This window comes from Cricetulus griseus, assembly GCF_003668045.3.
Source record: "Cricetulus griseus strain 17A/GY chromosome 1 unlocalized genomic scaffold, alternate assembly CriGri-PICRH-1.0 chr1_1, whole genome shotgun sequence".
NCBI lineage: Eukaryota > Metazoa > Chordata > Mammalia > Rodentia > Cricetidae > Cricetulus > Cricetulus griseus.
Genome location: NW_023276807.1, coordinates 211,622,538 through 211,649,512, shown reverse-complemented (window position 1 = coordinate 211,649,512; position 26,975 = coordinate 211,622,538). Strand labels below are relative to the sequence as shown.

Genomic DNA, 26,975 nt, shown 5'->3' with positions numbered 1-26,975 from the left:
GTGGGTCTCTGCTTCATTTGGTCTCCTCTCCCTGTGTGGCAAGGGAGGGTTCATATACACAGAGGCCACTGGGTCTCATGTTCCTCCTGCACTGCCCTTACAGTGACATCTAAATTGAAGGCTGACTCAGCACAATGAGCAGGATGGATGGGCAGCTTCCTCCGGATGCAGTGCCAATGCGGCTGTGGTGTAGAACATGGGGCCCCCGTCAAAACGTGAGATTCGGTGTGGATCCGACCTGCGGCTCAAGAACATAGAAGCAGCTTTTCTTCTCTCTCTCTCTCTCTCTCTCTCTCTCTCTCTCTCTCTCTCTCTGCCTCCCTCCCTCCCTCCTTCTCCCCTTCCTCCTTCTCTCTCTTCTTCTATCTTTCTCTTTCCTTCTCTTCCTTTTCCTTCTTCTCCCCCCGCCCCTCTTTTTCTTGTAATGCTAGAGGTCCAACCCAGGGCTTGTGTTTAAAGCCTTTGTCAACGAGGTGTACCCCCTCCCCCCAGCACAGAAGCCTTCACTTTTAACATAAAAATTAAATGACATGAGGCTCAAAGGTTCGGCTTGTGATGAAGTGCACATGACAACCTCCATTTGCCAAAATCTACCTAGGCCATTTGCCAAAGATTCGATCTTGGCAGCTAGCTGTCACTTTATCTGCCAGGCTCATTAATCAGTGACTTTCAAGGGTGTGGCTGTCCACTTCACAAGGAAGGAATGGGCCAGCCTGCTACTTGCTCAGAGCATCCTGTGCAGGGTCGTGACGCTGGAGAAGTACGAGCATGTGGCCTTTTCTGGTGCTGCCCACTTCCAAACTAGCTCTGATTGCTTAGCTGTGGCAGGGGAAAGAGGTGAGCTCTCCCAGACAAAGGGAGCCCTAAGTAGGAGGGGCTGGAGAGCAGGGGTGCATCTCAAAACTAACAAAACACGGTCAGTTAGCTGAAATAATATCATATGCAATGAACTCAACAGCCCTTCAAGTCAGTGCTGGGGTGACAGGAAAAGCTCAGTTCTTGACCTTTAAAGGGCAGCTTGCCAAGGAAGGAACGGATTTGAGAGACCTGTTAAACGATGCTCTTTTCACTACATTTTATGAATATTTTCATTTTTTATCGTATTAAAGAACACCAAAAACTGGAAATGTTTTTATATTTTCATATATTCATCTAGTTTTTTTAATACTTGTTTTGTCATTTTTGGGTAAATCCTTGTTTATTTATTTTTATTTTTGTTTGTTTTTCATTCTCTAGCCCATGCAGGCCTTGAACTCATGATGTACCACAGCTTCCCGAGTGCCTAGATTACAGGTGTGAGTCACTACACTGTGCTGCTTTCTTCCTCCACATGTCCCCATTGTTACACTTCCTTAATATTTTTACTGTCTTATTGTACAGTCAATGAACTTAGAACGGAAAATCCTGCAAATCTAGAGAAAGAAAACAGACAGACAAACACACGAGGCATCACAGACAGACACAGCCAGAGGAACGCTCCATGACATGGACTAGTCAAGATGTCAAAAATACAAGGAAGTGGTACATATGGAAAGTGCCAGCTTGCCTACAGAGACATAGAACAGCATCTCTCTCATCATCAACCTCAAAGCTAGGACAGAACAGGATTGGATATTTCAGTTGCTGAATGTAAATGACTGATGATCAGAATTATTATATCCAGCAACTATCATTTAAATTTGATTGAGAAATAAAGCATTTCAAGAAAAGCACAGTCTAAGGCAGTTCGTGGCCAACAAGCAGCACTGCTTGTTGTACAGTATTATTCTCTGACAACTACAAAATTTCTTAAAAATACTGTAAATTGATTTTCAAGAACACATTAATAAGATCATAGACTGTAATAAACTTAGTTTCATCTCAGGGATGTTAAGATTGGTTTGACATATCTGCACCTATAAATATAATACAATGGACAAATAGATTTTATGCCAAAATCACGTGATCACAAGTAGACACATTAAAGGCCTTTGACAAAGTCCAACATCCCCTTCATGACAAAACCCTTGAGAAAGTAGAAACAGAAGTACTGTACCTCAACATAGTAAGAGCTAAATATAACATACACTAAATGGAGAATTTCCTCTAGAATTAGGAAGGAGTCAGGGTAACCACTCTCCACTCTTTTCAATATAATGCTACAAGGCTTACTGAACTAGTAACAGAGAGAAATGAAAGAAATACACATGGGACAGGAAAAGGTCAACTTATCCCCGTTTCCGGATGACATGACGCTATTCTCAAATACCCTAAAGATGCCACCGGAAACTTGTGTCGCTGGTTTGTTTTGTTTTGTTTTTAATTGTTTACTTTGCTTTAGGTTTTTGTTGCTTATTTTTGTAGCTTTGGCTAGCTTAGAACTTGCAATGTAGGGCTGGGTTTGAACTCAGAGATCTAGCTGTCTACCTCTATTGCCCAAGTCTTAGGATTAAAGGTATGCATCACCATACCTTACCGGCCTGGCTTAGTGTTGGGTAGGATTTCATTGTTGTACTGGCTGGTTTAGAATTCAGTGTGAAGCTCAGGCCTTACATTCATGGTAATCTTCCTGTCTTAGCCCTCAGAATGTTGGGACTACAGGTGTGTGCCGCCATGCCTGGCTTCTACCAGAAAATCCTTAGACTTGATAACACTTTTTAGAAGAATGGCAGGAAACAACCAAGAAAGATAGGCATCCTTTCTATGAACCAGTGACAAACTTGTCAAAAAGACCTGAAGAGAAAAAAAAGTCATTCCAATAGCTTTTAAAAATCAAATTAGAAACAAACCTAACAAAGGAGGTGGGATACCTCTACGATGACAACTTTAAAACACAACTGGAAGAAGAAACCAAACGGAAAGCCTCCCATGGGAATGTGCTGACAGAATATTATAAAATAGTATATTATTGAAAATGATCTACAGATTCAAAGCAATCCCCATCAAAATCCCAAAGACATTTTTCAAAGAAGTAAAAAAAAAAAATGCTAAAATTCATTTGGGAGCACAATAGACACCCCCGCCCCCCATAGCCAGAGCAATCCTTAGCAGAAAGAACAATGCTCATCTCAGGTTATACAGCAGAACCATAGTAACCGAAACTCTGGTGCTGACATAAAAACACAGGTACAGACAGATGCAATAGAATAGCGGCTCTAGAACCAGCCTACATAGCTACAGAGACCTAATTTCTGACAAAGGTTTAAAAACACACAGTGTAGAAAAGGCTGCCTCTCCAGTAAATGGTAGTGGGGAGTCTTTACCAGCTACACTTCTTCCTTTGTGGATGCCCCAGGGCTGGCCCATCAAGAACTGTCTTCCTATTGGCTGTCCTGCCGCCAGTCCTGGAACTGATCTCATCCTACTCTCCTCTCATGAGCTGTTCTCCACCTTGTCATCATTTATGCATGAAGGCTAACTACTTAGGAGCTATGCCTAGCTAGGATCCAGATCACTTCAAAGCACTCACACATAAAGCCCTGGATTATATAAAAGCCTTCTGACACTATTAGCATGGCCAGACTAAATGGCATCAACGACGAACCTCTGGAATGGGAAGCAGAGGTTCTGGGTGTATCTCCTTGGCACAGTGTTAAACCTGCATACCTAAAAAGTACTTCCTGAATAAGGACGGAGTCAAATGTGAGGAAAAATTCTGCAACATGCTCATATTCAGTGACTTTCTCCCTGAAAACACCACACTTGGTTTACTGCTATTAATGCATTGTCATTCACAGTGTAGAATCCATACAAGGCTGAGGTCCACCCACTCCATCCCCTAATGAATCATTCCAAATCCTGGCAGGAACTATTTTACTGACCTGAACGTTTCATAACGGGGCCTTAGGAAATAGGATCCCAGCAAGAAATGCCATGCAGGGAATTAAGAGGCCCACTCAACAGCCTTGTTTTAATTATGTTTCTATTCTTGTCATAAAGATCATAACCAAAAGCGACTTGAAGAGGAAAGGGTCTGTTTCATCTCACAGCTTACAGTCCATCATGAAAGGAAGTCAGGACATGAACTCCAGACAGGAACCTCAAGGCCAGCGATTCTCAGTTTGAGGGTAGCAACCCCAGGGTCAAATGACCCTTTCACAGAGGTCACTTAAGACCATTGGAAAACATATACTTGCATTATGAGTCCTTTTTTTTTTTTTTTTTTTTTTTTTGTTTTTCCAGACAGGGTTTCTCTGTGGCTTTGGAGGCTGTCCTGGAACTAGCTCTTGTAGACCAGGCTGGTCTCAAACTGACAGAGATCCACCTGCCTCTGCCTCCCGAGTGCTGGGATTAAAGGCGTGCGCCACCAATGCCCAGCGCATTATGAGTCTTAACGGTAGCAAAATTACATTTATGAAGTAGCAATGAAAATAATTGTATAGTTGGGGATCACCACAGCATGAGATGGCAGCATTAGGAAGGTTGAGAACCACTGCTGGAGTCAGAGGCTGTGGAGGAGCACAGCTTTCTGGCTTGCTTTTTGCTGTGCTCACCTGGTTTCCTTACACAATCCAGAACCACCTGCTCAGAAGTGACACCTATTGTGGGCTAATCAGTCAGCAACCAAGAAAATGCTCCCCAGACATGCCCCAGAGGCCAATCTGATGGGGACAACTCCTCAGTTGAAGTTCAGTCTTCCCAGGTAGTCAACTCGACAACCAAGAATAGCTATAACACGGAAAGTACCTTCTAGTAGGGCAGAGGCACAAATTCAACACAAGGACAAACCTACATGGGCATATCTCCTGACCTTTCTCTTTTTCTTTTAAAATAACTTGTAACATTGTCACAGGCAAGGCCCAGACAGATGACAGTTTCTCTATCCCCAGTCTTGGCTAAAACTGTAAATTAACCCAACCAGGTTAGGACTCAGCTAAGCTTTACAGTCAGGTTTGGCTAAATTTCAACTCCAGACCTCAAGCAACTATTTCTCTATTACCATACTTCCTACGTTTTCCGCAGTATTCACCAAACCATTGCACTTTTGCATAAGTTTGCTTGGAAACCCAGCTATCAGAGAGTAAAGAAAACAAGAGTTTCGGCTCTTAGAGCAGTCTAGTCGCAGAAAGTTGACCTCCTGGGCACAACTGGCCTGGGGCCACCACCCCTGTGCAAGGCATCAGCAAAGGTCACGGCCACCCAGCCAGGACCACTCGGTCTCTTGGAGCGATCAGACGGCCTCCTGGGGCATCACGCACCTGCTTGGAGATCCCGGCTGGGCGCCTCCGGCGCCGGACGGTCCGCTCCTGGGTCTTCCGCAGCCTGCGTTCCAGCCGCGGTGCTTCCGCTCCGGGCACAGCGGGGCGCGGCGGGGCGGGACCGTGGCTGCGCCTCCAGAACCCCGGGCCTGCGCTGTGGCCAGCGCCCCTTAGCGGGTGTCTCCGACTGTCCCTATCATCTCTACCAGCCGCCCAGAAGGCGTGTCCCAGCTGGCTGAATTCTGCCTCCAGGATCAACCTAGTGTTCAAGACTTTCAGTTTCGTCTTTGAGACTGTAAATTGCCAGGAGGGGTAAATCCAAAATTTGAGTCTGGGAGACGAAATGAATGGATGGTGACTTTTGACAGAAATAATTGAGGATGGGATGCAAGGGCAGGTAAGAAACAAGTTTCCCAAAGGTTTGAGATCAAACAGGAGCATTTAGGGCTGAAGAGGTAGCTCATGAAGAGTAGCTTGACTAACCCTCATGGGTCCCTGGGTTCGATTTTCAGCATCATCAGCGGAAAAAAATGAGAAAATTTGAGCATCCATCACTAATTGGAAATGCTCAAACGATGGGCTAGGGCTATACAGCTCAGTTGGTTGATTGATAGTCTCGAGTGGGTGGGCCCTGGGTGCTAGGATCAGAAATGTACTGAGTAGGGACTAATTTGGAAATAATTTGATTCCTCAGATCGAGATGAGTGAAATGAGAATAAAAGGGCTAGAATAGAAAAGTGAGTGTAAAAGGTATGGAGCTGAAATCTGGCACCACGGTTTATTGCTGGCTGGCGAGTTGTAGACAAGGTACTTGGCTTGGGTGTGGGGTTCAAGTTTCATCATACAACCTACTTTATGAGGTTGTATCAGAATCACTTTATGCTGGACATGACTTCTCCCTTCTATAATCCCAGCACTGGGTGGGGAGGCAGAGGCCAGAAGAACACAAGCAGATCCTGGCTAAACTGCTAGTTCCAGACTGGGCAGGGCTGCAAAGGGAGACACTTTTTTTTTTTTTTTTTTTTTTTGATAAAGTCTTACTGTTTAGTCCTTTCGGGCATGGAACTCACTATGTAGACCAGGCTGGCTTCAGCCTCACAATGATCCATCTGTCTCCTGTTTCTGCTTCTGGAATCACTGTACCAGACAAGGAGACCCTATCTTTAAAAAAGAAATCAACTGATGATTTAATAGACAAATGGAAATGTGTAACACGATCAATACAAAGCTTGTCAACAGGTACATTGTGGTTGGGTGGTGGTGGCGCATGCCTTTAATCCCAGCACTCAGGAGGCAGAGGCAGGTGGATCTCTGTGAGTTTGAGACCAGCCTGGTCTACAAGAGCTAGTTCCAGGACACCCTCCAAAGCCACAGAGAAACCTTGTCTCGTAAAACCAATAATAATAATGATAATAATAACAATAATAATAATCATAGAAAATCATCATCTCTGAACCGTAATGAAATGAAAATGGAAGCCTGAAACAGGGAAAATTGACAGCAGAAAATATATAGAAACTAATGTTTTCACTTACAGTGAAAGAAGTCACAAAGGACATTAGGGACCATTCTGAGAGGAATAATAAAAGAAAAACAACACATCAACATTGGTGGGATATAGTAAAAGTGTCCTAATGGAAACTTACACTTGTGAAAGCCTACATTTACGTGTGTGTGTGTGTGTGTGTGTTTGTGTTCCCGAGGGCCCCACAGTCAGAGGACAGTTTTTAGAGGTGGCTCTTTCTTTCCACTATAAGTCCAAGATGTTGTTTGTTTGTTTTTTTTTTCAAGACAGGGTTTCCTCTGTGTATCTTTAGCTGTCCTGAAACTAGCTCTTCTAGACCAGGCTGGTCTCAAATTCACAGATATCCACCTGCTTCTGCCTCCATGTTCTAGCAAACACACGAGCACACACACATATGTGCACACACACGCACAGGCACACATGTGCACTCACACACGAGCACACACACACACACATGGGTGCACACACATGCACTCACACACACACTCTCAAGCAAAGGCAGAATGCCCATGTGCCAGTCTCTTGGCACTGTTGTGCTGCACCTCAGAGTAAGGCAGAACTCTCCTTTTTTGTGAACTTAAACATTCTAGAATTGGTAGGCCCAATAAACCTTTGCTGTACAGAGTTAATTCATTTTCATGATTTTTTGCTGCAAACTTGAGGCACCAGTAATAATTAAATCTATACTAATATAGTTTAAAAAGCCTTTTAGCATCCGACATTGTTTTTAGAAGCTGTGAGTGTTCACATATGTGTGTGCTTGGTAATTATGGATGTATATGTGGAGACTGGTGTTGTTCCTTAGGTGCCATCCACCAGGACTGGAACTCATTAAGTGTGTTAGATTGGATAGCCAGTGAACACTAGGAATCTACCAGTCTCTGCCTTCCATCACTGGATTACAAAGAATGCCACTATGCCTTGTATTAATTATGAAAGCTCAACCTTAACTTAGGCTTGTTTTTAACTAGTTCTTATAACTTAAATTAACCCACTTCTATTAATTTACTTTCCATCTTGTGGCTTAATTACTTCATGCTCTGCATCTCCTGGTGTCTCTACCTTCTTTTTCCCAGAGTCCTCTCTGTCTCCCAAAGTCCCACTTATACCTCCTGCCTAGCTATTAGCCATTCAGCTTTTCATTAAACCAGTCACAGCAACACATCTTCACACCGTGTACTGACATCCCATAACATTTCTTCCCTTTCTGTTTAACTCTAACATAGTAACACTATGGACAATGAGAAAAATTATCAGGTAAGAATTACATTCACAATGTCCAGTCCATTAGTATTAGTGTACACGTGTGTGTATATGGGTTCTCTTCTCCTTTGACATGGGTTCTGGGGATGTCATCACGCTTGTAGGGCTAATACTTTACCCACTGAGGCAGCTTCTGCCTTTTTTCTTTCCAAAATGTTGGTATTGTGGGTTGAATGCTGCTCTTTATGCTCACAAGACAAGCATGGGCTGAGCTATCTCTCTATCCCTAAAAACCTTTTTACTGGGCTGGGGATATGGTAATGTAGGTTGGAGTGCTTGTACAGCTCTTGTGAAGCTCTGGCTTCAGTCCCTAGCACTGTATAAAAACAGGCCTGGTGGTATACATGTCTGCAATCCCTGTAATCTGGAGGTGGAGGCAAGAGGAGCAGGAGGTGAAGGTTATCCTCGGCTATTAATGAGTTCAAGATCAGCCTGGGTTATAATAAACCCTGTCTTAAAAGAACAAACAGAAAAAGAAACATTTTTACTACACTATTTACTTGTCTTACTGCTGTGACAAAATATTTGACAAAGCAGCTTTAGCAAGGAAAGGTGTGTTTGGCTCCTAGTTCTAGGGGATAAGTCCATCACGGCAGGGACGGCTCTAGGAGCAGCACATCTTGTCCACAGTCAGGAAGGAAAGAGTAATGTCTGCTTTCCCTGTAATTCGATCCAGGTCCTTAGGCCATGGAATGGACATAATGTAGAAAGAATCACACATACATGCCCAGATTTGTTTTCATGGTGATTTCTGAATCCTACCAAAATGACGAAACTAATCATAATGTTCTAATAGAACTTTTTAGAAACCTGAGGTTTTGGGCTCTTGCTCTCCCTGCAAGTGGAAATGCCCATGGGTTTCCTTTTTTCTTTTCTTTCCTTTCTTTGTTTCATTCTTTCTTTCTTTTTTCTTTTTCTTTTTCTTTTTCTTTCTTTTCTTTCTTTTTTTTTTTTTTTGAGAGAGGATTTCTCAGACTCCTGGCTGTCCTAGAACTTGCTTTGTAGACCAGGATGGCCTTGAACTCACTGAGATCTGTGGTGATTTATTGCTTGAACAAATAAAGCCTGTCTGAAAGTCAGAGGGTGGAGCTTGCCACTAGCTAACCATAGAGATTTGGAAGTCTGTACAGCCGTGAAAACAGGAAGTGAGATGGCTGGGCAGAGAGAGGATATAAGCAAGAAGAAACAGAACTGGCTCTCTTGTCCACTGAGATGCTAAGGTGGTAATGAGGCTTTGGCTTTCTCCTTCTCTCTGATCTCTCAGCATTTTCCTCTCTGTCTGACTCCAGGTTTTTATTATTTAGACCAGTTTAGACTTCCCTTTTACAGAGATCCACCTGCCTCTGCCTCGCAAGTGCTGGGATTAAAGGTGTGTGCTACGATAGCCCAGCACCTGTGGGTTTTCTTGTGTTTTCCTGGGGGTCAGATATTTCATCGCTCGGAGTGTTCCTCCTCATGTAGAATTGCCCTTTTAAGTCTGGATCTGTTATCTCTCAGCAGTTCTGCCACTAGTCTAGAGGACAAAGAGCCTCTGAACATCTTTTCATACCTGTCTTTCATAATTGTACTAAAAAGAATTGTTGAAGCCAGGCACTGTCAGAACAGCATCCAGGAGTGAAGTTGTTCGAGGAGAATTCTGATTGCTTGTGAGGAAACTCTAAAAGAACAGGACTCAGCTCTCCAATCACAAAATTGTTCTTGGCACGTGCTTTGGTGCCCTACTCTGGTGTGTTAAGCAAGAGTAGGTTTCTTGCAGATTATCTAAATTCAGATGATGTTCCAGTGCCGGGTTTCCTTGTGATCGTATACAGCCTAACTCATATGAACACACCCTCATGACTGTATACAGCCTAACTTATATGAACACACCCTCGTGACTGTATACAGCCTAACTCATATGAACACACCCTCGTGACTGTATACAGTTTAACTCATGTGAACTTTGCTCATGTGACCTTGCTTAATCCTCAGGGTATAAATTATCTGATGCCCTGAATAAAGTCAGTTATTACATGTAACTTTAGTTTGCCTCATTTTAGGCTCCACTCTCCCAGGTTCACACCATCAATTAGAGTGGAAACAAGGTAGGATGGTGCATTCCTGTAACGCCTCCAGCACTTGGGAATCATGGGGACTATAGGATCAGGCATTCAAGGATAGTGTTACTGAAATGGTGTTTTCAAAGCTATTCTGGGCTACACAAGATCTTGTCTCTCAAAAGAAAAATAAAGTAAATTAAAAATAAAAACAGTGATGGGGGTAGGCTTGATCCCCAGTATAAAATAAACCAAGCTAGGTAGGTTAGGCCAGTAGTTCCAGCTCATGGGAGGCAAGAGGATGAGAAACTCATGGTCACCTTCAGCTATGCAGCAAGTTCAAGGCGAGGCTGGCTTCATGAATCCCTGCATCTACTTCTTTCCCCTCCCCCCAAAAAGTTATTGAAGGAGGAATAAAGGATGGAGAGAGTTTGGTTAGCCATAGCAGACAATAATTAAATAGAAAGAATAACTACATTGTGTGTGTGTGTGTGGGGGGTGTGTGCGTGCTGCGTGCGCCTGTACATGTGCTCATGAGGTTGTAAGCCACAGGTTGTCATCAGGCATCTTCATCCATCACTGTCCATCTTATATTTTGAATTAAGTCGCTTTTATGTGTGTGCATGCATGTACATTGGTACATGTGTGAAGAGCAAAGGACAACTTTCCCGAGTCAGCTCTCTCTTCCACCATATGAGTTACAGGGATTGAATCCACAGTCATTAGGCTTAGAGGGAAGCTCCTTTGCCTGCTGAGCCATCTCACTGGCCCTCTAGCTTATTTATTTAGTTCACTTACTATTTGTTTTATGTATATGAGTGTTTCACTACATGAATGTCTTGTGTATCACATACATGCCTAGTGCCACTGTAGGCTAGAAGAGGGGATTGGATTCCCTGGAAATGGAGTTGTGAATGGTTGTAAGCTGCCATATGGGAGCTGGGAAATTGATCCTGATCTTCTGTAAGAACAACAAGTTCTCTTAACTGCTAAGCCATCTGTCCCTTCTACCTTATTTTTTGAAGAGGTTCACTCACTGAACCCTGGAGCTTGCTAATTAGCTAGTCTGGCCAGGCAGCATGTGTCTACCCTCTGAGCTTTAGTGAGTACTGTGGTTATGATCATGCGCTGCTGTGCTCTGTGTTTATGTGGCTGTTGGGGATCTCAACTCCAGTCCTCATGCTTTATAGCAACCACTTCATTGTGACTGGGCCATCTTCCTAGCCTCAGGAAGAATAAATTTTAATGTTCTCTAGCATGCTAATATAATTATAGCTGAGCATGATTAAATATTTCAAAACACCTCAACTTAAAAGGTGACAGATACACCACTCTGATCTGAAATGTTACCCATTATAGAAATGTACTGAAATATTACATTTTATCTCAAAATATTGAAGGCATGGAAATTATGGATTCACCAGACCCTGTATAATGACAAGTGGAGTTTTATTTGGGAAAATAACTTACACAGAAAACAATAAGTGACTTTCGTGGCGTTCCTGCTCCAAGGATGCAGACCCTGCTTCCCCATGCTCTCTTGAGACTGGAAGGGGACCCCGATTTCTGATCCTCTCCCTTTGAGTGGTCACCTGTAACTATGCCCAATAGGCGTGCCCACTGTTATAGGTACACAGGCAAATATATCACTACAATTCCCTTTTAGTCTAAAGAAGAAGGTTTAGGCTTGATACAAAACTATACACAAAGATAGCAAATATCAAGTATGCTCTAGGAGAAGGAAAGGTAAAAACTTACACAATTTAAGACCTATTGCCAGAGAAGCAACATAGAGCAACTGACATGAACTACATGTCCACTCCTAGGGTAAAGGCGTAACAGAGATTACTACGAAGCTGTCCTAAACTGGGAAGTTTATATTTCTAAGAAGAGAGGACAATAACTGTGACAGTCTAATCTTCAACCTCATCAAAGACCTGAGAAGAAAGATAACATTACTAGGGTAGGCAGGAAGTGCAGGCGAGTGACTTCCAAAAGGTACAAGCGAAGACTGAAACAGCAGGCTACCTGGACAGTTACCCAAGTCTCACAGCAGCATAGGGGCCACCAGCTTTGGTTAATGCCTAGAGTATCTGACAGACCAACATAGAAGCAGGGAAGTTGAAAAACTGTCTTACCTGAGAAAATATATTAGGTATGTTGTTTTAAAGTTATCACCAAATAATTTGGCAACAATATGTGACATTCTCTATTTGCACACCATGTGACATGCTCTCTCGAGTGGGTTTTGGCATGAAGTCCATCAACAGGAAGTGTCACACAGCCGACAGTCGAATAGTGGGCTGTTCATTTTAGTTTTTGAGACAGGGCCTTGCTATGTAGTACAGGCTGCCCTTCAACTCGAAGCAGCTGTTTAAGCAATGACCTTGAATTCCTTTTGCCTCTTTTGTCCAAGTGCTGGGATGGCAGGTATGTGCCACTATACCCTTCTATTTTTTAAAATTAGGCTCCAGGTGATAACTTACGTATTAGAATCATTTTTTTGGAGGGGAGGGGAGTGTTTTGAGACAGAGCTTCTCTGTGTAGCTCTGGCTGACATAATAGAATCTTAATAGCTAGTTTAAACTTGAGTGTAGAATCTTGTTTTGTGGCACATACCTGTATTCGAGTTCTTGGGAGGTAAAGGCAAGAGGAGCAGGAGAGAGAATGAGGGGGAGGGTGATGATGAGTTTGACAAAATTCATTCATTTATTCAGTCAACAAGTAGTGTGGCAATGCAGCATGACATACTATAGAGAATAAAATGTAGGCAGAAAATAGAAGATATTGTGATTACTTTCAAAGACACACATTTTATTTATTGTTAATTTTTTAAAAAAGATTTATTATGTATATGTCGTTCCTCCTCATGCATCCCTGAAGGCCAGAAGAGGGCACCAGATCTCATTACAGATGGTTGTGAGTAATGTGATTGCTGGGAATTGAACTTGGGTCCTCTGGAAGAGCAGTCAGTGCTCTTAACCTCTGAGCCATCTCTCCAGTCCGACACATACATTTTAAGAAAATTATTTTTGGACATGTTTTCAGGCCAAAAGTTGACCATTTGAGCCCTTGCCCAGCATCGTAATTGGCTGATTGATTGCAGGGCAGTGGATGGAACCCAGGGCCTCTGACGTATTAGACAAGGGCTGTTACCCACTGAGCTCTGTTCTCTGTTCAGTGTCTTAGGTGTGTGATCTTGGGAGTCTTGGGTTTTGGTTTCCTCCTCTGTGTCGTAACTTAACAAAACAGAACTCTCAAAACCTTTTGCTAAGTCTTTAGGTTTGAGGCCTCTATGCAAATTTCCCCTCCCCCACTCTATCTTTGTAAATTTTAAATTATCTTTAATAGTAGTGGTTTATTTGAGTTAATTACAGTTACAAAGGACAATTTTTTCTTGATTTCTTTTTCTGATAGAATCATGTTCCATGCTGGCCTCTAACTCACTATACACTGGAGGGTGACCCTGAATTTTTGATTCACTTTCCCCACCTAAGGACTGGCCACCAGTTCTGCTTTACACAGTGCTGCGGGTAGACTCAAGGCCTAGGGCACCCTTGCCAAGCATTCGATCAACTGAACTACTTCTTTAGCCCTCGTGTGATGTCTTTAAAGGTGATACTTGGTTGGAGGAAGAGGGGAAGGTGAGATGGCTCAGTGGTTATGAGCATTTGCTCTTACCCAAGACTGGGTTCAGTTGTAGTACCTACATGGAAGCTTACAAATATCTGTAACTCCAGTTCCATGGGATCCGATTCCCCCTTCTGACCTCCGCAGGCTCCAGGCACACATGGGGGGCTTATACTTACATGCAGGCAAAACACGCACGCATTAATGTAAAAATAACCTAAAAATAATAATCACAAAATCTTAAAAAAGATCTACAATGTGCTCAATCCAGGGCCACACGGTGATAACATGAAGTACTGTGGTTTCTATATTAAAGGGTCATGTCTGTATTCCGGAAGCCCTCTGATGGCAATACAAATAGTGAAATCTGAGCTCACATATTTTAATACATATTTTAATACCTGTACTTTCAGTATTCTATATAAAATTTAAATACCGAATAAATATACTTTGTCAAGTCATAATAGATGATTATTTCCGGAGTGAATTTTTCCGTGGTTATCTTCACTTAATCACCCTTCCAAACAATGTCACTGGTCTTTTTTTTTTTTTTTAATAGGCCTTTATTAAGTCAAATCCATACAAAGAGAAAAGCGAGGGCAAAAAAAGTCTTCCAAACCTGTCATCTTCTTTAGGTCAGGTTTGAGTTTCCATGTTCCTGGCACCAGGACCTCGTCTTAAGTTACTGCAGGTATCAGGACTCCCAGAACAACTTAGCTGTTGACCAGTGCCCGCCGCAAAAGAGCGCGCAAAACGCATCCCCTAGCAACGTTTGTGGCGGTGTTGCTGGGAGTTGTAGTTTGCGTGTGCCCCAGGTGCCTGCGCGCCTGATCACAGGGGAGGTAGGAACTACACTTCCCAAGAGTCATCGGAGCAGGGCTGGGCGGGGCCAGTCTAGGAGGCGGGGCTCTGGCCGCCGCGGTGGTAGTGGCGGCTTATTCGTAAATGCCGCGGCTACTCGATGGTGACTGTGCCATTGGTTGGAGAGGTCTGAACGGCTGCATCTTCGTGGAACGGTAACTGGTGGGCGAAAGGAGCCGAGGAGCCTGTCCGTCGCCCGGTTCCTGAGAGGCCAGCTCGGGCTTGGGGCTGGCGTGGCGCGGAGGGCTGGGCGCCGGCGGGCGTCGGCGGTTCCGGGCTTAGCCCGCTTTGTTCCTGCGAGCACCCGGGAGATCGCCCCTCTAGGGAGGGTGTTGTGTGCTTCTGCCCCGGGTGAGGCGGACAAGAAGCTGTGGTGATGCGCGCAGGGGACATTGTCTGGCCCGGCCGGGCGTAGTGGAGCCGCTTGCTGTCCTGCAGCGTCCATCCGGGCTTCTCCAAAAGCGTCGTTGCTTTCGAGAAGTGTTGTGCTTTGGGGGAGGCGGACCTGTCAGCTGAAAGTTTACAGGTCTGAATTGTCCCTTCGTACCTTCCTCCGCCTCCAGTGCACATATTTTATGCGTTGTCCAGATAGCTTTAAAGATGTCAAAGCTTTCAATTAGTCGATTTTTTTGGGTCTTGTTTTTAGAGACAGCTTTATCGATGTGTATAGTTAATTTACGGTGTTGCCTACAGCTTCATGAGCCTTTGTACTTCAGATTTTAATGTCTGAGTCTACATAATATACTGTTCAAGATATTCCGTTATTTGTGGTTTACCAAGGCCTTCGTATTAGTAATGAAAAGCAGATTTAGGAGGAACGTTTTTGGCGTTCTCGAGACAAGGACTCGCTATGTAGTTCAGGCTGGCCTCGAACTCGAATGCTGCATCACCTGCATCTCAGGTGTGCATCACCAGTGCCCAACTGTGATTCAGTATTTCTGTGCTTAAAAATGGCAGTATGTCTATTTTTAGGGTCCGAGTAATGGAATTGTTGCAAAGGTACAGAAGTTTTAGTGCTTTAAAAAAAGGTGTGTGTGTGTGTGTGTGTGTGTGTGTGTGTGTGTGTGTGTGCGTGTGTGTGTGTGTGCGCGCGCGTGAAGACAGTGTTAAGATGATGCCTTAAACCATCATTACACTTTTGTCAGTGTGGCAGGGAACTGTTGATGATTTTCACATTAAGGTGACTTTGCAGTTTGTTTACTTTCTAAATTTAGATTTCTCTTCATTTAAAGATTACTATTTTAAAGTATTATTACTGTGCATATGATTTTTGTTGATTTTGTGCATGCCATGGCTCCTGCTTGGAGGTTAGGGGACAACTTTCACAGTCGGCGTCTTCCTTTACGTTTGGGTTCAGGAACCAGCTCAGGTTGCCAGGCTTGTACAGTAAGCACTTACCCACTTTGAGCCATCTCTCCAACTCTGGAGTTTTTGTTTTTGTTTTGTTTAAGACAGTTTCTCAGATTAAATCACACTGTCTTCTGGAACTGGCAATGTAGCCAGACTCTCCTCACATAGCTTCCCGAATCAGTGCTGGTATTCTATGATGAGCCCTGAAGTTTGGATTTAAAAAAAATTTTCTTACTGGATGTTGAAATTTCACCAAGGTTGACTGAAAAGTCCCTACTTTCCTCTTTTAGGTAGGTTCCTAATGTAAAAACAATTAGGATTAGCTTTCTTACAACAGATTTACAAGAAATGAACTATTCAGGATTAACAGACACTGGATACAGACAGCCAGTTGGGAACTGAACAAAAGTCATCACACTAACACCACCCTCCAGCTTTTGGCATTTCTTCCCCACTTGCACAGCTCCTCAACCACTGGCAGTCCCTGTCTGCTATTCTTAAGTGTATAACACAGTGTCTATACTCCCTGAGGGCAGGAACCCTTTCCCAGCTCCTATCTTTCTTGGTGTTCTAGTTTGGTTTTCTGTGCTGTGACAAAATACTGACCAAAAGCAACTTGGGGAGGAAAGAGTTTATTTCAGCTCACAAGGTATGGTCAGTCATTCAGAGAAGCTAGGGGAGGAACTGAAACAGCATGGAAGAGTGATGTTCACTGGCTCACTTCATGGCTTGCTTTCTTACATAACCCAGAACCACCTGCTCACGAGTGGCTGGGCCCTCCCACATCAGTCATTAATCAAGACAGTGCACCCAAGGACTTGCCATAGGGCCGACTGATGGAGGCAGTTCCTCAGGCGAGGTTCTTTTTCCCCAAGTGACTCTATTTTGTCAAGCTGACAAAAGCTAACCACCTCCCTGGCTACCTACCGTTCTGACTTTTGTAACTTGATCCCCCCCCCCCCACACACACTGGTGAACTTCATGTATGTGCACCACTTGTGTGCCTAGTGCCCTCAGCTGTCAGGGCGGGGTGGGGGGTGTTGAATCCCCTGGAACTGGAGTTTTGCATGGCTTTGAGCCACCATGTAGGTTCTGGGACTTGAACTCACATCCTCTGCAGTAGCAGTAAGTGCTCTTAACTAGTGAGCCACCTCTCTAGCCCTTCTGTATTTCTTATAATACACATTGCTGTGTACTTTATGATTAACAGTATATCTTGGATAGTTTTTCAAGGTATGTGTGTAAGTGTAATGAATGTGTGCCCTATGAGTTCAAGTGTGGCAGAGGTCAGAAATGGGCATCAGATTCCCTGCTGCTCGAGCTACAGGTGATTGTGAGCTGTTTCGTGTGTGCTAGGAACCGAACTTGGGTTTTATGGAAAATCAGGAAGAACTCTTAACCACTGAGCCCTCTTTTCAGCCCCATGTGTTTTTGTTTTTTGTTTTGTTTTGTTTTTGTTTTTGTTTTTGTTTTTGAGAGGGTCTTACTCTGTGGGGCAGCTTGCTGGAATTCACAATGTAAGCTAGCTTGGTCTGGAATTCATGGTAATCTACTGCCTCAACTTCCTAAGTGCTGGAGTTAGAGGTGTGGACTACTACCTTGACTTGATTATTTTAGTATGGGATACTGAATCCAGGGTCTCACATGGTAAACAAACATCACAAAGCTACATCTTGAGGCAGGCTCTCACACTGTATCTCAGATTGGTCTAAACTCCATCTGCCTCAGTTCCTTCAGTGTTGGCATAATAGGTATGGGTCACAATACCTGGTTTACTTTCAGTTTATTGCAAATGTGAGCTTGTGCCAATATAACAGTGGTACACAATGCCTAGATGAAAAATCGCTAGATCAAGGCTTTTGTGTATTTTACAGCTTGGATAGAGTATGATATATATCTAAGGAATACTTACTAAAAGAATTTGTTGTGTCATACTGAATATTAGCAGTCTTTAGTCTTTATCAACCTAGTGCATGGGGGCAAAAAAAAAATGAAAAAGATATATTATTACTCTCATAATTTTTGGCTTTTCAATGGCATGAAAGTGAACATATTTTGATGCTTAGACATCTGTTTTTCTGTTTATATCTTTTGTATATGTTATGTGCCACTTGGAAAGTTAGATATGCCTCAAAATTTCTAGGTTTTATTTCTCTGTGTGCTTGGCCCTCCCCAAGTGAGCGTGCACGTGTGTGTGTGTGTGTGTGTGTGTGTGTGTGTGTGTGTGTGTGTGTGTGTGTATGTTAGCAGATGTGCTGTGTGAGAATGCCGAGTTCAGAGGACAACTTGGAGTTGCTTTTCTACCATGTAGGATCTGGGGATTGAACTCATGACATTAGACTTGGTGGCAAGCACCTTTACCACTGAACCAACTTGTGACCCTGTTGAAATCTTCTGTGTATTTAATGCTAGTTTTTGTGCTGGGTTGAGACTTAGGCTGCTTTGGGCAGAGCATATGTAACCGTTATAATGAACACTCATTGTTGGCTTTCTTTCTTACAGTGCTGGAAGTCAGTAGGTGTTCTGGGTTTCCTGGTGTTTAAAAGGGTCATCAGACTGAAATGTTCCTGATGCCAACCTCTTCAGAACTAAACAGTGGACAGAACTTCCTAACACAGTGGATGACCAGTCCTTCTCGGGCTGGGGTCATATTAAATCGAGAATTTCCTTTATTGGAAGCAGACGAGAAGCGAGCAGTTACAAATGTCTCTACCAGCTTCCCTGTTAAAGCCACCCGCCTTTCAAATAGCTTCAGCATTAGTAGTGAAGAGGATTCATTTCATGATGAGCAGGAGGCTGGAGGACCTTATAAACTACAGCCAGAAAACTCCCATGCAGTCTCTCCTTTGGTTAAAAAGGAGCCAATAGTGGCATGTCAGGGTGCCTCTGGATACCAGGAAGATAACAAAAATGACTTTATGCCTGATCTTTCGAGTGATCTCAAAGAAGTGGCTAATAAAAACCCGCTTTTAAAAAAACTGGAGCAGGTAAGGTTTGGCCTGATAAATGTTAGTATTATTATAAGCATTGTATTATTGGTTATCTTGTTTTCCTTTACTCTGAATCCTCAAAATTCCGGATGTTTGTCTTCTGTCTAATGTGAAACATTAAGATGTGTTGATACACATATACAAAATGTAGCAGTTAAGATAATTCATGCTTTTAAATTGCCACTTTGGTAAAAATGAAGTTAGAAATGGTTGATCAAATATTAGAAAATAATTGATATCTTGGAATACCCATCCCCTTGTAAGACTCAAAGGAGTTGTTTTTTCCGTTTCTTATTTGAGATACCGATATGGTTTCCTTTAGAAGTTAGATTTTAGTGTTCTTGTGGAAGATGTATTTATGGGGGGATCTTTTTCTAAAATTATCAGAAAGATCTGGGAAGGGAGAATGAAGGAATTAAGATAGATGGTAAAGGGTGTCATGACGTGTAACACTATTGTGACTTTACATTTAACAAGCTGAAAGAAATACAGCAAAAGAAGCAGGAACAACTGAAGAGGCAGCAGCTGGAACAGCTGCAGAGGCTCATGGAGGAACAGGAGAAGCTGCTCATCATGGTATCTGGGCAGCACATGCTTCCAGGTATGCTTTGCTTATACATGGCCATCAGTTAATGCAATGAGACACAGTTACACACACTTCTACCTTTAATTGCTTGGCAGATTATTTCCACATTCTCTGTCACAGGTTGGAAGTTCCAGCTTCTTCAGGGCCAGGGAGATAAATGTGAAATGATGGTGGTGTAATAATGCTGAGACCAGAGAGATGCTCTAGCATCCTGGAGTGTATGTGCCATGCTTGCAGGTGTTCTCATGTGTACATGGTGCTGGGGCCGAACCCAGGGCCTCTCACATGCTAAGCACGTGCTCACTGAGCTATATCCCCAGCTAGCATTCATTGATTTTTTTGGGGAAAAAACCTAGGAGAAGAAAAGCTAAGTTATGGGTAGAGTTACTGGCGTCCAGCTCCTGGCTGGTGCATGGAAACTAGAGCCCATTCTGCCTGATTGCAGAGCCATGTGTTTCCTAGGATGGTGGCAGTGGTCTCCTGTGTGCTGCATCTGTTCACAGAAAGTCTCAGGAGCTTATCAGAGAAAACAGCATTGAAAGTTGACCTAGAATAGTGGTTTGAAAGCTTTTCTGATCTCATTCCATAATAACAAAAGTATTCGCAGTCATGACTGAGGACAAGCAAATTTCATATCGTCAGCATTTATTAGTGTGCCTGGTATGAGTAGTAGGGATGGTTTTCATTTTGCCTGTGCCTCCAAAATGCTGAGATTATAGGTGTGTACCACCATGCTCAGTTTATTCAGTATTGAAGATTGAACCCAGGGCTTTGTGCATGTTAGGCAAATACTCTACCAATTACGCTATATCCCCAGCTCTACTTGTGTAAATTCTTAAAAAAAATTATTTATTTTTCTTTTATGTGCATTAGTGTTTTGCCTGCATGTATGTCTGTGTATGGGTGTTGAATCCCTAGAGCTGGAGTTATAGACAGTTTTGAGCTGCCATGAGGTCCTCTTGAAGAGCAGTCAGTGCTCTTAACTGCTGAACCATGTCTCCAGCTCCTGTACTTGTGTAAATTCTTATCTGAGGTGGTGGTTTGAATAGGAATGGCCCCCATAGACTCATGTGTTTGAATGCTTGGACCATAGGGAGTGGCACTATCAGGAGGTGTGGCCTTGTTGGAAGAAGCATGTCACTGTCGGGGTGGGCTTTGAGGTCTCATATGCTCAAGCTATGCCCAGTGTGGCATATAGTCTCCTGCTGCCTGTGGATCAAGATGTAGAACTCTGAGCTCCTTCTCCAGCACCGTACTCGCCTGTATGCCACCATGCTTCTTACCATGACGATAATGAACTAAACCTCTTAAACTGTAAGCCAGCCCCAATTAAATGTCCTTTATATGAGTTACCACAGTCATGGTGTCTGTTCACAGCAATAGAAACCCTAGCAAAGACAGATGATAACATTGCCAGTGGATGTTTCACAAGTTGAAAGCAGTGATCTGGCACTACCCTGTAAGAGACATATTGTAGAGGTTCAGGAAGTGCCTGTTTTGTTCAGATAGTATGTTGGACACTGAGAATACAGAGAAAAAGATGTGTGTGCCAAGTGAGGCTGGGTAAGAAATGTGGATGCCTTTTTTTTTTTTTTAGAAATATAGAAAGCCCGTGGTTTTTATCATCTACCTACCTACCTACCTACCTATCAATCTATCATCTATCTACCTATCTATCATCTATCTACAGATCTATAGATAGATTGATAGATAGATAGACAGACAGACAGACAGTCAGGGACAGGGATGGGGCCTTACTATATAGCCCTAGCTGGCCTGGAATGCTTTATGTAGACCAGGTTGGCTTCAAACTCACAGAGATCCACCTCTCTCAAGTGCATCACCACACTTAACTTATCTTAAAATAACTGAATAGTTTATAATTGCTTTGTATAATTTGTGAACACTAAAGACAGTTCAAATAACAGGCTGTGACATATTTTAATGTAAAGTACAGATATGATTGAATAATGAGATCAGATTGTAGTTACTAATGTGAGATCTAGCCCTATACAGTTTGAATACTTAGCTTTGACATAATGGGATTTTGAATTTCTTTTTTTAAAATATATTAATTTATTTCTTTTTTATGTGTATGGTTATTTTGGCTACATGTATGTCTCCACACTAATGTGTGCAGTGTCTGCAGAGGCCAGAGGAGGGCAGCAGCTCTCCTGGAACTGGAATCACAGACAGTTGTTAGCTGCCATGTGGGTGCTGTGAATTGAACCCAGGTCCTCAGGAAGAGCAGCCAGTGCTCTTAACCATTGAGCCATCTCTCCAGCCCTACTTTTGAATTTAATCTTAATTTGATTTTGTTGTTGTTGTTTCTGGAGGTTAGACCCAGAGCCATGTACCTGCTAAGTATACTCTCTATTACTGAGTCATAGAGGGAATTGGTTTTCAGATTTTTGGCCTCAAGACCCAAAATCTATCTCCCTCTTTGTCTTTTTTTTTTTTTTTTTTGTGACAACGTCTAATTTGCTTTCTTCTCAATTTTTCATTAAAGATAATGGGTTTCATTATGGCATTTTCATACATGTATATTCATTGTACTCTTGTTAAATTCTCTCTCTTTCTCTTCTCCAATAGCACTCTTAAATTATTGAGGATACCAGACCTTTTTGTTGTAAAGGTTTGTATTTATGAGTAAGTTATGGTGTTAGTCAGCCCTCCAATGCTGTGATGTAATACCCGAGATAAACAATGCAAAAAGAAGTATTTATTTTGGCTCATTGTTCTGAGGTTTTAGCCCATGTTGCTTGGTCCTGCTACTGTGGGCCTTTGACAGCTTCGTTTGCTATGGTGGAAGCAGGTAATGGGGCAGCTGCTTGCTTCATGATGGCTGGGAGACAGTGTCCTCTTCAAGGGGACACCCCCAATAGCCTAATTCCTTCCCAATGGCTCCTTCTCCTGAAAGTTCTGTTATATCCCAGTAGTAGTCAGCTGGTGACCAAGCTCTTAGTTTATGTGTCTCTATGGGGGCTTTATTCTGGAAATCAGTGTGGAGGTTCCTCAAAAAGTTGAGAGTTGATTTATCACAAGATCTAGCTATATCACTTTTGGGCATCTACTTTATATCTTTTTTGAATTAAAAAGTCAACTGGCCGGGTGGTGGTGGCACTCGCCTTTAATCCCAGCACTTGGGAGGCAGAGGCAGGCAGATCTCTGTGAGTTCGAGATCAGCCTGTCTAGAAGAACTAATTCCAGGACATGCTCCAAAGCTACACAGAAAAACTCTGTCTTGAAACACCAAAAAAGTCAACTGATTCTCACCTACTTCTAAGTCTGGTCTCTTGAATGATACTGTTTTAGTAAAGTATTTGAGAAAAAAATCCACCTTTTATATGGCTACATTATTAAGGGGAAAGGAGTACTTTAATATCTTTTCCAGATAATTGTGGATATTCCTCTTTGTGTGCTAGGCAAGTGGTCTTTTCTTTGTGGTTGCTCCTGGCATGGAATCTAAAACCATATCAATGAACTTTTCATATTTTAAATATATTTACTATCTAGAAATTTTGAATAGATTGTTTTTAATATATGATTTAGTACATTGACTATCCAGAAAATGATTCATTGAGTTATATAGGTCTTCAGAACATCGACAGATCACATACAGTATAAAAAAATTGCATGTAGCTGGGTATAATGGTGCATGCCAGTCTTTGGGAGGCAGAGGCAGGCAGATCTCTGTGAGTTCAAAGCCAGCCTGGGGTACATAGTGAGTTCTAGGACAGCTAGAGCTACATAATGAGAAGCTATCTCAAAACAGTAACAACAACAACAGTTGCATGTGTTACTATTTTTTTTTTTGTAAGAAAAACAACCTCACAGTATTTATTGTCACCTGATAATAACATAAGGGCCACTAAGACAATATGAATAAATGTTTCTGACTGTGCATCCAGCAGAAGACACCTTTAAAAACTCTACTTCCTCTTCCACTTCCCAAGTGCCTGAGTTTCTAGTTGGAAACACTTTGGAGCAGAGTAATATTGTCTCCTTTCAACATGATCCGACCCAGTTGTTTCCTTGACTTTGTTTTAGAGTGAATCTCTTCTGCATATCTAATACGAGGTTCATGTACTCATCAAAGCCAATAATAGAACCCTCTGTCCGCATATTCACTTGCTCATATAGCCACCCCTGAATCCGAGACCTATTTTGCAGGTATCTGAAGATGAGGTTGATGGGCTGCACCATCACCTTCTGCACCTTCTGCCCCTGGCCAGATACTGGTACACCATGGTGGAAGTCACAAAAGACCACACGAGTAGGGAAGGCCGCCTCAGAAAGCTACTTCCAGAAGTCGCATGTGTTACTATTACCATGAACTCAGTCTTGAAAGTCTTGAAGTACTTACTGTAAAGCTGCCAGATTCACTGTGGCAGCTATTTTCTAGAATTACAAGATTTACTTGAAAGGCCAAATTATGTCTCTATCAACAAATACAGTGAGTTGCTTTCATTGAAGTCACAGCCTTCGTTTTTGAGAATATGTCTGCCAAATACACAAGTTTAAATAATTGTGGTTTGCCTGTCATTCATTCTCGTAAATCAGAATGATGTTCTCTGGATGAGGCGAGTCTGCAGTTCAGTTGTACAGCTCCTATTTGGTTTGCAATAGGCATGGTTTATGAATGTTGCCACTGTTCAAGGTTGAGATTTAATAAAATTAATTTGAGGACACTCCTTTATTTACTTATCTATTTTTGAGATAGGATCTCATTCTATAGCCCCAGCTGGCCAGGAGCTTGTTGTGATGACCAGGCTGGTCCTAAATTTATTATTTGAAAATTTCACGTGTGTGAAATAGTATTATTAACAGAGTACTTTGATATCTGTTCCCACACTCCACCTGACTGCACTCAATAAACCCTTCATGGCCCACTAGAGTCCAACTAGTGTTTTATGTATATGCAGGAAGATGGGGCCATCTACTGGAACATGGGTAACCTGCCAGGGGCCACCTGCCTGAACAAAATCATTCTCCTGTGTGGTGGCGCATGCCTTTAATCTCAGCACTCAGGAGGCAGAGGCAGGTCGGATCTCTGAGTTTGAGGCCAGTCTGGTCTACTATAAAGTGAGTTCCAGGACAGCTAAGGCTACACAGAGAAACTGTTTTTCGAAAGAAAAGAAAGGCAGGAAGAAAGAAAAGAAAGTTGACTCTCCTTTTTCCAGTAGCTGTTTAGCCAAACAGTAGTAGTAGGTTTGTTTCCTAGGCCTATAACCTCCGCCAGCCATAAGCTTTGGACCAGATTTACAGTATTATTAGAATCAGTTCCCTGTTGTGGTGCATAGATCATACTTTGAAAATGGCTACTCTGGGATACTTTATCAAAGAACTCTTTAGGTTCAGCTGGGATGACCGCCACTCTAAAATATTTAGATGCTGGGGTGTGTTGGGGGAGGGATAATGAAAAGTTGAAGGTGACATTCTATGTGGTACTACTTGACTTTCTTATTTTAGATGTGGGCTGGGGATGAAGTGGATACATAATGGGTAGCAGTGATTACTTTGTTTTTTGACAGAGGGTCTCATATATCCCTGGCTGGCCTTAAACTCCATATAAAGCTGAGGATGAGTTTCAATTTCTGGTCCTTCTGCCTCATTGTGTGTGCTGGGATTATCGGCATGCACCAACATGTCTGGTTTTATGCAGTGCTAGGGATCAAACACAGGCTCTAATTCATGCTAGGCAAGCACTCTGCCAACTGTGCTGCATTCCAGCAGCAGTGACTGTTTTATTAAACACTTCTCCAGGTGTCTTTATCCCAGGTCTAGGTGAACAGGGCAGCAGCAGGCTTTCAGGGGCTGGTAAAGCAGATAGAGCATCTGGTATGCCTTCTGTCCTCTGAGAAGTGATGTTTAGAGGCATACAGCCTGGCTGAGATGTAGACAAAATAGACAGAGGTAACATACATTTAGAGAATAAAAAGTCAGTAATAATTTCTTTGCCCAACAATACCAAAATTATAGGGTTAATTTGAAGGAGAGGTGATTAGTCTCTGGTCACAGTAATTAAGGACAGACCACACTGTTATGTCACGGCACTGTTTTGCTCCTGTGTCTGCCTGTCCCTGGACAGAGTTGACAGCTGTCATGGTGTTTTCACAGATGGCACAGAAATGACACCTTCTGAGCTAGGTGTATTGTAACTGTGCCATCTTCACTATGTGTAGAAATCTAGTATAAATATTCTGGAACCTTACATTGTGTAACATTTGTTTACTTTGAATAGAAATTTTGTACTTTTGTTAAACAATGTACTAATAAGGGGAAAATACTTTCATTATTTTGGAAACTGTGGGGTGAGGGATCACTACTGCATAAGAGTCAAAGTATTGTAGAGTGGTCTCAGTCTTGTTGATTTTTTTCATCTTTAAGGTACACTACTGCCTGATGACCAGAGCCAGAAGTACAGATCTCCAGGAAATTTAGCCTCTGGAGAGAAAGCCACTCCCTTTCCACCATCACATAGCCATACAAATCCAAACCAAGAAAACCTCCATGTTTCCAACATTTTAACTGATGAACAAAGTAATTTCTGTAGAGCTACTCATCAAGAGTCTGTCTTAACTTCAGAAAATGCTTCTGATTTGTTTTATGAGTCACAATATCCAGAAGCACATGTGAAAAAAAATGATTTAAAGGAAGAAAATCATAATCATCCTTCAGGTGAGTCACGTAACTAACAGTTATTAAGTTGTCCTAAGACAAGGGTCATCCTTTCTGTATTTTTTCCCTCTATCCTCTGTTACTTTAATTGTAAGGTTCCACACACTGCAGGCCACTGATTCTGAGCTGGGCCAGAATTTGATATTAAGAACAGTCGTGATGCTCATGCCTGTTCCAATCTTCAGAAGTAGAGGGAGGTGTTGAGTTCTGCATGGATTATATTTTTGGAGAGCTTAGCATTTGTGATAGCATTGGCAGGTGAGAACTGACAACTTGCAGGTCAGCTGTGATGTGAGAAGTAGCTTTGCAGTGGGAACTATCACTCAATACTTGGGTCGCCTTTGTTGAACTTCTGTGTTCCCAGCAATGAGACACATTGCTGCCAGAGAATTGGTCTCACTGTTCAGTGGTAACAAACTCCTGGAGCTCACTTGGCTTTTCTGATGGATTTTTCCTACGTCAGTCTTCTGTAAGCGTGCATGTGTGCATGTGTGTGAGAGAGACAGAGAGATAGAGATGGGGGAGGGAGGCAGGCAGGCTGGGGATGGAATCTAGAGCTTTACACATCCTAGGTAAGTGCTTTACCACTGTGGTATATCCCTCTAGCTAATCTGTTTTTCTTTTTCCACTTTAATGTACATGCATGTGTGTGGACATGTGCATATGGAGGTCCAATGTTGATGCTGGGAATCATCCTCAATCACTCTTCCATCTCATTCATTAAGGCAGAGTCTCAATCAAACTCAGATTCTCCAGTATGGCCAGTCCTGTCTTTGCCTTCTCAGGCTGGAACTATCGGGCATGTCACCATGCTGGAGCAGCTCTTACGGAGGCTCTGGAGATCCAGACTAACATGGCCTGAGGATGTTTTTGTTT

The 26,975-nt window shown here is 42.7% G+C and overlaps 2 protein-coding genes and 1 pseudogene across 5 annotated transcripts in view; 1 reads left to right on the top strand and 2 right to left on the bottom strand.

Annotated features, from left to right (window-relative positions):
• Parp4 (poly(ADP-ribose) polymerase family member 4) overlaps positions 1-5,328 on the bottom strand; it is an 87,267-nt gene extending 81,939 nt beyond the window's left edge. For both annotated transcript variants that reach the window (XM_027390509.2, XM_027390510.2), the window contains exon 1: positions 5,178-5,328. The gene's annotated coding sequence lies outside the window, so the exon portion shown is untranslated. The remainder of the gene's footprint in view (positions 1-5,177) is intronic.
• An 87-nt stretch (positions 5,329-5,415) lies between these two features.
• Cenpj (centromere protein J) overlaps positions 5,416-26,975 on the top strand; it is a 44,291-nt gene continuing 22,731 nt past the window's right edge. Inside the window, exons 1-4 of one of the 3 annotated variants that reach the window (XM_027390512.2) lie at positions 5,416-5,574; positions 18,345-18,829; positions 19,310-19,433; positions 25,809-26,099. In XM_027390512.2, coding sequence (XP_027246313.1) covers positions 18,404-18,829; positions 19,310-19,433; positions 25,809-26,099 — 841 coding nt within the window. In that variant the 5' untranslated portion in view covers positions 5,416-5,574; positions 18,345-18,403. Of the gene's footprint in view, positions 5,575-14,513; positions 14,648-14,881; positions 15,019-18,344; positions 18,830-19,309; positions 19,434-25,808; positions 26,100-26,975 lie in introns of those variants that run through there. The other 2 variants (XM_027390511.2, XM_027390513.2) reach the window with 2 other exon arrangements.
• LOC107978002 lies at positions 23,358-25,525 on the bottom strand (annotated as a pseudogene).